The sequence below is a fragment of the Harpia harpyja genome, chromosome 2 (genome assembly GCF_026419915.1).
Source record: "Harpia harpyja isolate bHarHar1 chromosome 2, bHarHar1 primary haplotype, whole genome shotgun sequence".
Taxonomy (NCBI): Eukaryota; Metazoa; Chordata; class Aves; order Accipitriformes; family Accipitridae; genus Harpia; species Harpia harpyja.
Window position 1 is genome coordinate 75,854,220 of NC_068941.1, and position 13,025 is coordinate 75,867,244.

The window sequence follows — 13,025 nt, forward strand, 5'->3', positions numbered from 1 at the left end:
AGAGAGAACAAAACTAGCCAACCTTACTTTTATTCACTTGAAATTAATGGCTACACCTCTTTAGATTTGTCACACTTCAATTTCTCTCAAAATCTTAAAATTGGTCATTAAAAAAAACCAAAACCAACACACACAACAAAAAAATCCCAAGATCCCACACAATGGAAATACACTTAAAACATGAAGAACTACATCAAAACATACATGCATAAAGGTTAGTTTTAAGTTCCAAAAGTAAAATTCTGTGATTAGAAATAATCAGGCCTTCATCATTCTAATAAACATCTTCTGACTACAAAAAAAAAAAAAACAAAAACAAAAAAAACCCCAAAACCTGACAGCTAGTTTTGGAAGTTGCTTTAGCACTGTCATTCACTTATTTCAGTCTCAGAGCAAGTAGGGCAAGGAACAAGAATAGGAAGTATTTTTCTTTGATTCTCCTTCCCAAAACTGAGACTGGCATATAGCAGGGGACCTGTTTTTCTCTCTCATTTTTCAGATTTACACGTGGAATAGACTTTTTAATGCAATACAAACATTAATGTGAGTGACAAAGTTTTGTATTTGTCACCTTTCTCTACTGTTTCTCAGCGTAGTTTAGGAAACTTAGTTTTACCTACAAATGTGAAAATTGTGGCAAAAATAACATCAGTTCATGCATGTTTGATGCACATTTCAGAAGAGCTGAGCAGAAGGTAACTCAGGGGTGAGCTACATACTCTGTATGCTTTCAGGAGGGAGAAAAAAAAAAAAAAGAACTGAGCCATTTACTCAGTAGCCTAATTTAGGAACTCTCTTTTTATTGAAATCTCAGGTCCTGAAAGAAAACATCATTTCATTCTAATTAGTAAGACAATGGGATAGATTTGTTTACTAGGAGCATGCAAGATGCATTCAGTATGGTAAAGAGAGTCTTCTGCTAACACTCAGCATTTAACTCTAGTTCCAACAATTTCAGCACTGTCTTTCATTCATAGTCTACAATTTCTCCCCCTCTTCATTTTTTTTTAAACAAACTTCACAGGTGCTTAAATGCATGCCAGGTGACATTCATGTTTAAAACACAGGTGAGGCCAAGTAGATTTCTGCAGACCTGTATAGCTATTCAAATCATGGTTAGTGAGACAAGCAACACAAACTATTAAGAACCTCCACTAACTTGTACAATTTTTCCAAAATCATGTCCCGACACCCCAGCACACACTGCACCTGTACTCTGGGTGAGCTCACATGTGCTGTTTAAAGCAACACCTGGGCAAAACTGAAAGTTAAGAGAAACAAGTGAGTTTAAAACACAACTTAGAAGCGTTACCTCTCGTATGTCTTCGTTGCCTTCTTTGATATTCTCTGTTGCACCCACAACTAATTGATGGATGTTGTCAATATCAGTTTCCTGTTAAAAAAAAAAAATAATTGAGAAACAGTGATGTATGTTAGGAAAAAACACTTCCAAGGACTTTGGGAACAAGCAGAACTCAGAAATAAAATCTGGTATTACTAACATCTTAGTTTCAATGATGCAAAGGTACGGAGACAATTAAGTTGTAATTTATCTGTGATTTTATGAGCCTGAACGGAGACCACCAAGATCAATAGGGAGTCTCCCAGTTATCTAGAATCAAATCTAACCTAATTTTTGCCAACTCTTTTGGAAGAGGTGCCACCATTTCCAGAAAAGATGCTATTAAGTGACATATTTAACAGGACACTAATTCTGAGGCAGAGGGATCATTCTAACACACATGTTGCATTTTCCATTCCCAGTACATACTGTTAAGTAACAACAGTAAATATCTTGATTTCACATCTGAAAAAAAAAAAAATTTTCCTTCACATTTGCGTCAAAGATTCATTAATCTTATGTTTACATCTTGCGCGCAACCAAGACCAAAATACCCCCAAGAAAATCTTCCAACTGTATTTGCTGCTCTAGTATTAAATAATACTAACCTGTTGCAAGACTTTTTCAGTGAATATCTCTTGTAATCTGGAGATTTCCACCACTTTTCCTTCAATTTGTCTTGGCAAAGAACAGAAATACTCCATTAGAAACTAGTGCAAACATTTCTTGCTCCTGCAGATTCAGATTCTCCAACCCGGTAAGCGGGCTATTCAAAAGGCACGGCTATTTTGTTAGCCGCCTGTTACGCAGCAATAGCCTGTGATTGGTGCTCTGACAGTTCATGGTTGGAAGACAACCGGCCCGCAGTGAAGCTCTGGGAAAGGCACCACCCAGAAATTTGCAGATACCAGCCTTCACTTGCAAGGGTTTCAGCTATCTTCCTTCTTACACCTAATGTAACAAAATCTATGGTGGACCCTAAGTAGTTCATTTTGACATTTTATATGCTACTATGAAGTGCAGAATTCACCTTGCCTAGTACTAATAATCCAAAAGTAAAGCTCTCACTTGAGTTAGCCATTCCAGTTTTCTGCACAGCGAGTGGAGAGCAAGCGGCACCGCTGCTCTGCCGTGAAGAGAGGTCTCTGCATGGGGGTCAGTGATTGCACCTCCCCTCCTGCTGTCTGTATATGCAGCAGACAACGTCATAGGAATGGAAAACTAATCTTTTAAACTTAGATAAGTGAGACAGAACATAAACGGTCCAAATTTAACCAGTACTATTTTGGATAGTCCGTGTGTCACTCAGAACCATTCTTTACACTGTGGGACAGCACAATGTGTAAACTCATACAGTTTGTTTCCTGGGCACTCCTATTTCATCCCTCCTTCTACCACACCACTACAATTCAGGCAGCCAGGTGTCCTGCAGCAGATGTACTGTGTGTGGGTTCTGGGACTGGTGTGCTCACAGAAAACTGTACCTGACTTCATCAAAGAGGTTATTCATTTCACCCACAAGTCTCTGGTTCTCTTGTTCAAACTGGAAGAAGGGAAGAAGGAAATGACACACATGAGTTCACATGCTTGGATTCAGAGAACTTTCTTCAACCCCCACCCCTGATCAACCAACTTCTACCCTTCCTTGCAATATATTTACGGTATGTCTCAACTAAAAAGATCTTCCAAGAATTACTAATACTGGCCTAAATAAACAATATGAATCCGCTTATTTGTAACCAGTCATTGTAACACTCGTCATTCTCTTCCCATTAATGAAACAAACCCCAAAATAACTTGAAGATTTTGCTCAAGTTACTTTGCAGTAAGGAAAAATATAGTGGATTAAACCTGTCCTTTTTATTATTTTAGAAATTTGAGTGGGGAAGGCTTTCATGCTTGTGAAAGCATGTGATTCTCTTCATGAGATCTTTGCAATGTCCTTCACATTATTCATGTACTGCCCATGGCATGAAGTTAAGAGCTTTTAGATTTTGCTACAATAGGAAATATTTTGACATCTAGTACTTCATGCTTTACAAATGCATTGGCTTTAGTTATTCCAGCAGACCTCTTCTATTTAAAACTCATCAGTAGTCAATGAAACGTTTAAATATACTTTCAGCACTACATTTTTCAAATACAAGCATATATAGAAGACTTCATACAGGAAAATGAGCTTTGACTTTTCAGATGTACTTGACTGTCAGATCATTTGGGATTCATTACAGGACAAGTGATCATGCAGCAAGTATAATGACACTATTTGCTGACACAAAAACTGCACAGCCAAAACACAGCTGAGAAAGGTATCCCATGTTGTAGTGGAACTGGTTGGAAACAGCATCGTTAAGGACTGTGTTTTAGAAAGAACCCTTTAGGATGTGCTGAGCTGGGATTTTCAAGGTGCCTGAATACTCGAGCTTGACCCTGCAGTCTGGCAGCCAGCTACAGCTGGTTAAAAGCCCGAGGGGGGCCTGCAGCTCTCCGCCCCACAGCCACTGGGCTCCGGGCAGTACGTTCACGCTCTCGGGTTGCTCCGTGGCCTGCCCCAGCCCCAGCCAAAAGGCTCCTGCCGTCAGGGACAGCAGAGCACCCTGTATTGGAAGGGTCACAAGTCCCACTCTGGCAGAAGGAAGGGAAGCGTATTCAGGGTATTCTGCCAATTAATTCTACACGGCCAAAGCCCCAGTAACAGCTGGACCTTTGTGGTATGGAGACAGATGACTGACTAGATCTTTGCACTTTTCTCACAACGCTGGAAAAGACCTGGTCTACGCGGTTGTACAGAAATTCATTTCGCTGAAAACAGTACCTGCTGCACACCTCTGACGAACCCGAGTGATACATGCAGCAGTGCAAATACCAGAAAACAGGATTCAGAATGCAAGGAATTCGACACGGGAGCTGTGCAAGACAGCAAGGCCTGTTCTAGTTCAGTTAATCTCCTTATTTTGAATGAGCCTTCATAACACACTGGGATTTTGGCATAATTCAATCACATTACAATTTCATTAGCAGTAAAAGCACAGCAGTCCCCTCAGTCACCTTGCAAGGTCTCGTTATCCTTTTTAAGACAGAGCAGTGTGTTAAAGATGAAAATGCCAACAGAGCAGCACTGCTCACAAGTCAGACTTGGTTTTCAGTTGGTACAATAGGAACTGCTCACTATCTGAGCATACACCCAAAGCTTAAGCTTGCAAGAAAAGGAGGTGTTGCCCAGAGAAGATAGTAAGTATTTGGAAACAACTATCATCTTGTGCAAAAAGCAAAAGAAGGAAGGAGGGGGCAAAAAGACTGAATCACAGGGAATTACTATGACACCGAGGGTCATGTTACCTCAGTGAAAGGCAAATGGGCATTTTGCTTTTAGAGCAGTGCTACTGAAATAGCTGAAAATGAAGCACTTAGTATTTCAAAGTAGTTTAAACAACGACGCAGTTTGTCATTAAAATGCAACATGAAAACTAGGGGCTATAATATGACATACAGTTCATCTGACACATAGCTTCTTTCACAGAGCCAGTCTGTAATAATTTAACATTATTATACTGCTCTGTTTGGTGACCATCTTTGGCTCACCACTGTGACCCCCACCCTGCCCCAGTCATGCCACCAGCATCTCTATCCCTAAGATCTTTATACAGCTTGTGCAACTCCTCGTGCGCATTACTTCATATGCTGATGTATGCATCCCTTGAAATGATACAGAATGTTCAAGCTGAAACTTCTGCCCTATCAAGTACTTTTATAATACTAACACAGAGAAGAAATAAAGTGTGTGGACTACTCAGGGTGAAGTGAAAAAGATCTAGTGCAGCCACTAAGGAATTTGTCCTTCTTCTCTCTCTCCCCGCATATGCAGTCAAGCAAGTGCTGCTTGCTGCTCATCTGGTTTCACGGTATGACATTTTAGCTCACTAACCATTTTTTCCTTGTGCGTTTTCTGGTAGATTAGTAAACTGAATCCTACCACAGGACCAGATGATAGGGCTGGCTTAAGGGAGCGTGGGTAGCAGGAGCTGAGCAAGACTTCTGCACTGCCACAGACCCAACAGAAAAGCAAGAAAATAAGAAGAGGCAAGCTACCTTTCATACCCTTCACCTTCATTCCCTCCTTCTCATACCCCACACCATCACCACTGTCCCCCACACTTTGTGCTGTAACATTTTTCATCCTGCTTCAGGCCCATCAGGACACTTGGAAAAACAGTACCTGACTTTCTGCCAACAGCAAATTAAACGTCAACCTGCATGACTTAGGGGGAAAGGTTACAAATTTCTGATTTTTAACGCAGTACATTTAATTTCACAGAAGTGAGTGTGAAATGACAGGTGTGTTTAAAGAAGGGTAACGGTGAATCTCATAGAAAAAGGTTTAGTCTTCTGACATAGGCAATTTATGTCATGAAAAATAATGAAAAATGATTTTTTATTTCTTTTAAAATACAAATTTCTTTTTGTGTTAGAGGTTCACTGTCTGTGTGATTGCTAAGAACAGCTTTCTCTCCTTGGTTAAAGGACTCCAGAGGGTCCAAGATCACAGATGAGGAGGAAGGCTGTCAGGCACTGTCACCTTCACTGTGGGGTGGAGGCCTTGGGAAAGGAGCCCAGCCCCATGGGTTCAGGGGAAACAGAGAGGAACATACTGCACAGCTCCCTGAAGTCCCACTGATTTCCACCCTAAAGATCCAGTGGTTTTGTTAAATAAAAAAGTATCAGTGTTGCAATACATTCAAGTGCCATTGTCACCGTTGTCTGTAGTGTCTCCTACAGAGCAGAGCATTTGTTAAAATATAATTGACTAATACAGTTATATTTACTTTACAGTGGCAGATTGTTAAAGGTGTTTCATCACTGCACTTGTGCATTCACACCACTGTATGTCTCTGGTTTTAGTAGAGTCACCTCAGAACAAAGCCAAGGAACAGAGCAATGAAATAGAGCCATGAGATATAGCACCGAGTTGACTGGTTGGTCCTTAAGTGACTAAATGGGGCCAGCAAACTGTAATTGTTTTTCCAACTTCTGTAAGGATAAGTATTTCTGCACAAATATTCAACATCAAAAATTCCCTATTTTGCTGCCTTAGTAAAAATGAGATGATAACTAATTTAGAAGGCAAATTTTCAATAAAGAAACAGTGAATGATTTTAATCCTTTACAAATAGCACAAATCCACTTGAGAAAGTATTCTTTCAAAAGTCCCTTTGATATTTAAAACCCTCCACTGGCACAGATTGCCTTTTAAACTGCTAAATTATTTTTGCAATTTGAAATCATGGCTGATGGACCGCTTGGCACAGACAGCGGTAAGATATGCTAAAACAGTCAATTGAACAAAAGGTTAGAGCGCAGAACACATCATATGCCAGTGTGTCACAAAGGGATTTACATGAGGGGAACATAAACCAAATGCTAGCTATCAGCATAGCTCAATGATTTATGGCTTATTAAAGTAGCTTCTTTTATGACAGTGAAATATTCTGTTACCAAAGTATGGCATAAAGTGACAAACTGCCTAAGGTATGTCTAAAGATCTAATGCATAAGAAGAAATGATCAGTTCTTTTTTGTTATCCCATGAGAGAAGTCATTATATGTACTATACCTGAATTTAAGACAAAACCAACTGAAAAAAAAAAAAAAGATACAGTCAAGGAAGAAAAAGGTATTTTCACAATTCAAACAGCAGAGCCCGATTTTTTCCCACTCAATGCAACCACAAGACATCTGCTCACAATAACTATAAAACCCATTAATATACCTGTACTCAGGGTTATAAACTGAAATTTATTGTGCAAATCATACAATAGCCTGCAACCATTTTGAACAATGTAAAGCTCTCTCCTGTGGGTAAAATACTGATAGAAATTGCTGCTGTAGCAATATGATAGGGCTTTAATTCATTATTTTACCCCCAGGAAGGATCATGGAACCATGATTGAGAATTGTTAAGTATGATTTGACACAACACATTCCAATTTAAAACCAACACAGCAGTTTCTACACTGTAACCTACCCTCTTCTGAGAACTGGTGGATTTTCTGAGTAACTTAAATGCAGCTGGTCTACTCTTCACAAGTCAAATTTTAAAAAAGTAGAAATTAACTTCTCTGTAACAGCAAACAATGCAGAGGAGAAATAATTAACTGTCCTTTGAGTGAATAAATTAACTAAAGGGTGAGGGTTTGTTTGTAAAGATGCTTTGATTCCTGCGTTAAAAGCACAATGAAGTCATTAAATATTGCTAAGTTAGTATGAAGGATTTATGCGAGCAATGAAAAAAGGAATGCACATTCAAATACTCAAATTATTTGCTAGTTACACCTATATTTGCACCTTGAACCCAAATTTACCTGAAGATTAGAATAACGGATCCAGTGACTTTAAAGTCCATTAAGAGTACAATTATATAATATCCAACTTTTACTAATAAAGGCCAACTCTTAGCTATAAATTGCCTCAAAAATACACTGAAAGAGCAGTTTTGCTGTGGAATAGTCACCACATACATCCCTAGCCTTTGTAAAGTATTTAATTATAGTGTTCAGAAAAAAAACCCCCAAACCCTAAAAAAAGAAGAAAAAAAATCACGCTAGGTCCACAGAACAGACCGATGGCTTCCTCAGCTCTGAGCATCAACGTGTTAGTGGCAACATTTACATTTGAAACTCTACTGTGCACATATATGTATTACACAAATATACAACTCTGTTTACAGTTTGACAACTCCAATAATATGCAATCCAATCCAACAGTAAAAAAATTACCTGACAAGAAATGACCCTCATTGGGGGGCATTAACTATAACTAGAAACAATCAGCTCGCTTTGGCAACTTGGTGGAGAAAGAAAAAAAATGTCTGTATTAACACTGCCGTGAATGCTGACTCACTTTTCTTTTAAATCATAATGAATGTAGACTCCTTCCAAGGCATAACGTGGGAGTAACTGACGCTTGTTCATTTTTAGGAGAAGTAGAAAGTAAGCCTGTATTTCTTCACAACAGTGCCAGAAGCATAGACTCATCGTGTGAGACAGACAGCCCTGACTGCTGGTGGTCATACTGTCAGCCTGCAGTGAGCTACAACAGGGGAGAACAGCTCTGGGTCAGATTGGAGCCACAGCAAGATTCAACAGGAGATTCAGACATCCACCTTAGAACCAGATTTCTGCAAAACTCAGAATAAATTATAAGCAGAGAGGAGGCTATTCTAGCGGTAACTTCCCTTTGTATGCTTTTTTCAAATCTGGTTTCCTAGTGTCAGTACTAAAACACAAGTACTGAGAGCACATAAAAATAAATTTTAAATGTGAATTCACACATGGAAATTTAAGAACAAACTATGGCACAAGAGCAGTAATAATACTTCAGTGGATTAATATATATAGGACTACATGTTATTTTTATTTTGGTAGCATTTTGATCTTCTGCTTCTCTAAACAGACTAGTACATTTGTGTCTCTCTTCCCACGGAGCAGACTGATCTAAGCTGACATCTAAAGTTTCCAGCAGAAGTAATTTTTCTAAGCTTAATCATGGCACTGACATCAAGGCACTGTTATATAGTATAAATTTTCTTGCAAGCTATAGGCAGAACTGTGTAGGCTAAGAATAAGGACATATTATAGTCTGTCTGAGCTAAAAGTTCATTTAATTTGGAACATCGGTGTTATTTTTATACCCTTTTTCACAGGAAGTGCAACTCCTGAAAGCACAACAGAAGTAAATCAGTGCAAAACAACCAGTAAAAGTTTTTAAAATATATAATAATAAAAAAAGCATAGCACAGGAGAGCTCTGAATGGGTAAAGAATAATAATGGATTTTTAAAAAGTGCCTGTTGGTTCTACCCTAGGAAGAGCTGTCTGAATGCCTAATATGAAGCGGTTTAGGATTGGCAATTTATGAGTCTAGAAATCCTTCAAAGCATTAAACTATGAACGTAATTTTTCTCTTACTTAAGCCTGGAATCACTCCCCCTCACAAGTCAATAAAGAGAACTTATTCCAGGGAAAAATTCAAATTATTGGCGGGCAAAAATCAGCATTTTAAGATGTTTATCTTTCTTCACTCGATAACAGAAACAGAACAAAACTCACAGACTTCAGCAACTCATCTAAGTCGTGAGGTATCTGGGGCCTTACTCTAAAAAGTGTAAAAGGATTTCATGAAAAAGGAATGTATTTATTCCCAAAGTACCATGGCACGGGATGTAATGTGTAAAACTTAATTAACAGTGTGAGGCCTACAAAAAGCAATCCAACATTTAGTAGTCAGTTACTAGTAAACGCTGTCAGAGCCATCACCTCTGATGCTTGTTCCCTCCTGATCCTCTGGAAGATTACAGCAAGGGGGCTAATAATATTGTGCCTAAACACAGAAGAATGAAAATATGTAAAGAATTCTCTTTAAAAAGAAAGCAGGAGTAAGCCTTTAGATTTCAGACTGGCACTCAAGGACAACATGAGAGCATCAAGAGCAGCCTCTGAAGAACCTTTTCTCTTTGACAAACCATGCCATAATTATGTGCAACTTACTCATCGCTGGCGGGAAGAGTGATGCATATTGTGTTTGGGAAGATCTCTAATCGCTGCCAAGGAAGCTTCACATATTCATACTGCAGGAGCCCTTTGCCTTAGTAAAGTTCATCATTTTGAAAATTGCACATCTACTGGCTAGTTATAAATCAGTTTTTCCTTCTTTATATAAAATAAGGCAATGGGTGCTAATGTGGAGAGATTTTCTAAGAATTTTGAGCCATGTCCAAAACAATAAATTTTAGGAATATCAAAAAGTCTAACATACAGGTTGTCAGCAATCATGCCTACGTCAGAAATTTTGTAGTATATCAGTTCAACTGTAAGCAGAATTGGATCAAACAATACATAAACGTGCTGATAATGGGGAAATGAACAAAAGGTAAAATTCATGAGATTCTGTTGCAACAGCAAGCTTGTAGCTATTTCTTCTAGTAAACCAATCTGATTTTGATAATCCAAAAAAATAAAAAGTAATAAAATGAAGTATAACTTCATAGTTATACTTAAATAGTATAACTATTTAAGGTGTGTTCTAGAAATAGTCCAAGCAAAAAATGGCGAACACTTTATTCTTTCAGAAGTTTCATAATGCGTCTTCTGATGTTGACTTGACTTCTATTGTTTCTTGACTAAAAAAGGAACTCATAATTGTAATTTTAAAAACAATTCTAATTTCAATCATTGATAATTTCATGCCTCTATGTATGTATTTTGAAGCACTTTTAAATATTAGCTGCTACCAGAAGAACCAGGAAGCCATACACAAAAGGTGTATCTTGTTATGGCATTATTCTGCATAAAATGAAAGTTGAAAATGAGTTCGGGTGAATCTGTACTTTAACACATATGAATACAGCAGAAAATATAATGAAATGGACAATAAGACACAATATATACTTACCATCTGTATTTCTTCAGGTGACAACTCGTCTTCACCTTTGCCGTCCCCCCATAATCCAAGGTTACTTTGGGCATCAGGCAGATTCCTGTCTGTAAAAGAACCACCAAACACTTGAGACAATGCAGGACACTGAATAGTAGAGCGAAAATCATTCTTCATCCATTTCAGAATGCTGATGAAATTGTTATATCTCATTATCATTAACTGAGATTCACCCTATATTTACAGCACAAAATTACACCAATAACATTTAACTTCTAAACTGGAACAAAAGTCTACGCATGAGTTTAATTTTGTGAACTACGAGGAGCTGCACTAATATATTGACAGTGAAGGATGTAAAACAACTCGCAATGCACTAAGACTTGTTAGGGCACAAAATACTGTAGCATTTGTTTTTTAACAGAAGATAACACAGAGTTTTCAAAATAACAGTCTATATGCAAAGCTATTATCTTCCAATGAGACTTGACAGAACTACCAGCTCCTCATTCCAAAGACTAAAAACAGAATCTCAAAGACATTTTGAGCAAAGTTCACAGGACGAGCTCAATTTCCTCACGCTGTTGTTCAAACTGCGTATTACAGTGCAAATCCTACAGCGCACTGTGCAAGGCGTCTTCCTGCATACAACAGGAATCAGATCTGATCCCACAAACTAACCCTTACACATCATGGCTGCTTCATTGATTTCAATAGCACTTCCCCTTTGATTAAAGCTAATCTGCATAAATCTTAGCAGGAGTTGGGCATAAAAGATCTTAAATGGCTATTTCTGGGATATTTCCTTCTGGAAGATTTATTTTTATGCTTAATTATATACTTCTGATTATAGACACAGAAGTTAGCATGGGAAAGAAAAGAAACTAAAGAAAAGAAACAGGAACCTACTGTTTCTGAAGCTGTTCTAGCATCAGTGTTTAAAATCCCAATGATAAGACTGCACTCTTGAGAGGTCCTCTCTTTTCCCTACTGGCTGTGGCATTTTTACAAAACCCAAAAGAGAGATTTGCACCACCCCATAAACGGATCAAAGCTGAACCTGCTTTGACTTACCAGATGCAGGCTGCAAATTAAAATACAGAAAGTTTTTACTTTTTCATAGATTTCAGACTTCCTATTTAACCCAGTCATTTTTTAAAAGGCATTTATAAGTATTTTCATTTGTTTTGTTAAAACCTTCTAAACCTAATTTTTTTCAAATGCATAAGCAGCGCGGATGCACCATCATTCAGATACTGACTCGGGAAGCCTCTGAAAGGAGTAGTCCTATTTATAAACAAATATATGAAAAGGATTATAAGGAGAAATTTTCACTTTTATCCTTCACTATAATATTTGTGAAAACTATTGAAAAATAAGTATTATAAAAGAGCATTGCTGTCTATGTCTCCTTTATAAATGTTATTTTGCTTGACAACATAAAAACAATGACAATGTTATAAATGAGGGATGTGGATAAGGAATATAGTAAATAAAAAAAACAACAACAACAAACACAAAACCCAAACCACAACCAAAAATAGATCTGTTCTTTCTTACAAGTAATAACAAATAAAAACAAGAATATCTTTTAAAATTGTTTAGAAAGGATTCATCTCTATGTTTTCCATGGGGTATCTTCAGTATTTCAAGTCTATTTCACAGAAACACAAAACTTACTTGTTTAGGTAATCAATGTATTTACATTATATCAAAATTATAATGAAGTATTTACTGGATTCAAAGAAAAGAAGATAATTAGTTTATGGACCGAAGAAAAAAAAAAAAGGGATATATTCCTATTTTATCCCAGAGGAACCAATTACTTTCAGGCACTGTCAGCACTGTTAAAAAACCAGCACCTGTATCCAATGTGATTGCTAATAAGCAAATACACTTATGGTAAGAGGTAAGCAAGAAACATGTATCTCCCCAGGGTTCCTCCTGTCACTGTGGTACATTTCTGGCTACTGGGAAAGTTGTTCTGCAGCTTTCATGGACCTGACATTAATGCTTTTCTACAATTCACCCAGCAAAAGCCAAACTACACTTCTTTTGCAGAAAGAGAAGTAGTTAACCCATGACGGAGATACAAAGTAATGATCAAATGCTGTGAACCCTTTTCCATGCTGAAAGGAGACAGCTGCTAGGCTTGTCGACCAGTTCAAAAGCTACTCATTATTTACATTTATTTCCATAAACTAAATGCCAATTTGTAATATGCAGATAAATACTGTCAGCATATAAAAGCAGTCT

General features: G+C 37.7%; 1 protein-coding gene across 5 annotated transcripts in view; it reads right to left on the reverse strand.

The window, feature by feature from the left end:
* STX18 (syntaxin 18) overlaps positions 1 to 13,025 on the reverse strand; it is a 72,604-nt gene that overhangs the window by 2,464 nt on the left and 57,115 nt on the right. For 4 of the 5 annotated variants that reach the window (XM_052780484.1, XM_052780488.1, XM_052780487.1 and 1 more), the window contains 4 exons: positions 10,788 to 10,876; positions 2,827 to 2,885; positions 1,951 to 2,020; positions 332 to 1,393 (listed from right to left, as the gene is read on the reverse strand). In XM_052780484.1, the coding sequence (XP_052636444.1) occupies positions 1,142 to 1,393; positions 1,951 to 2,020; positions 2,827 to 2,885; positions 10,788 to 10,876 (470 nt within the window). In that variant the 3' untranslated portion in view covers positions 332 to 1,141. Of the gene's footprint in view, positions 1 to 331; positions 1,394 to 1,950; positions 2,021 to 2,826; positions 2,886 to 10,787; positions 10,877 to 13,025 lie in introns of those variants that run through there. The other variant, XM_052780485.1, reaches the window with a different exon arrangement.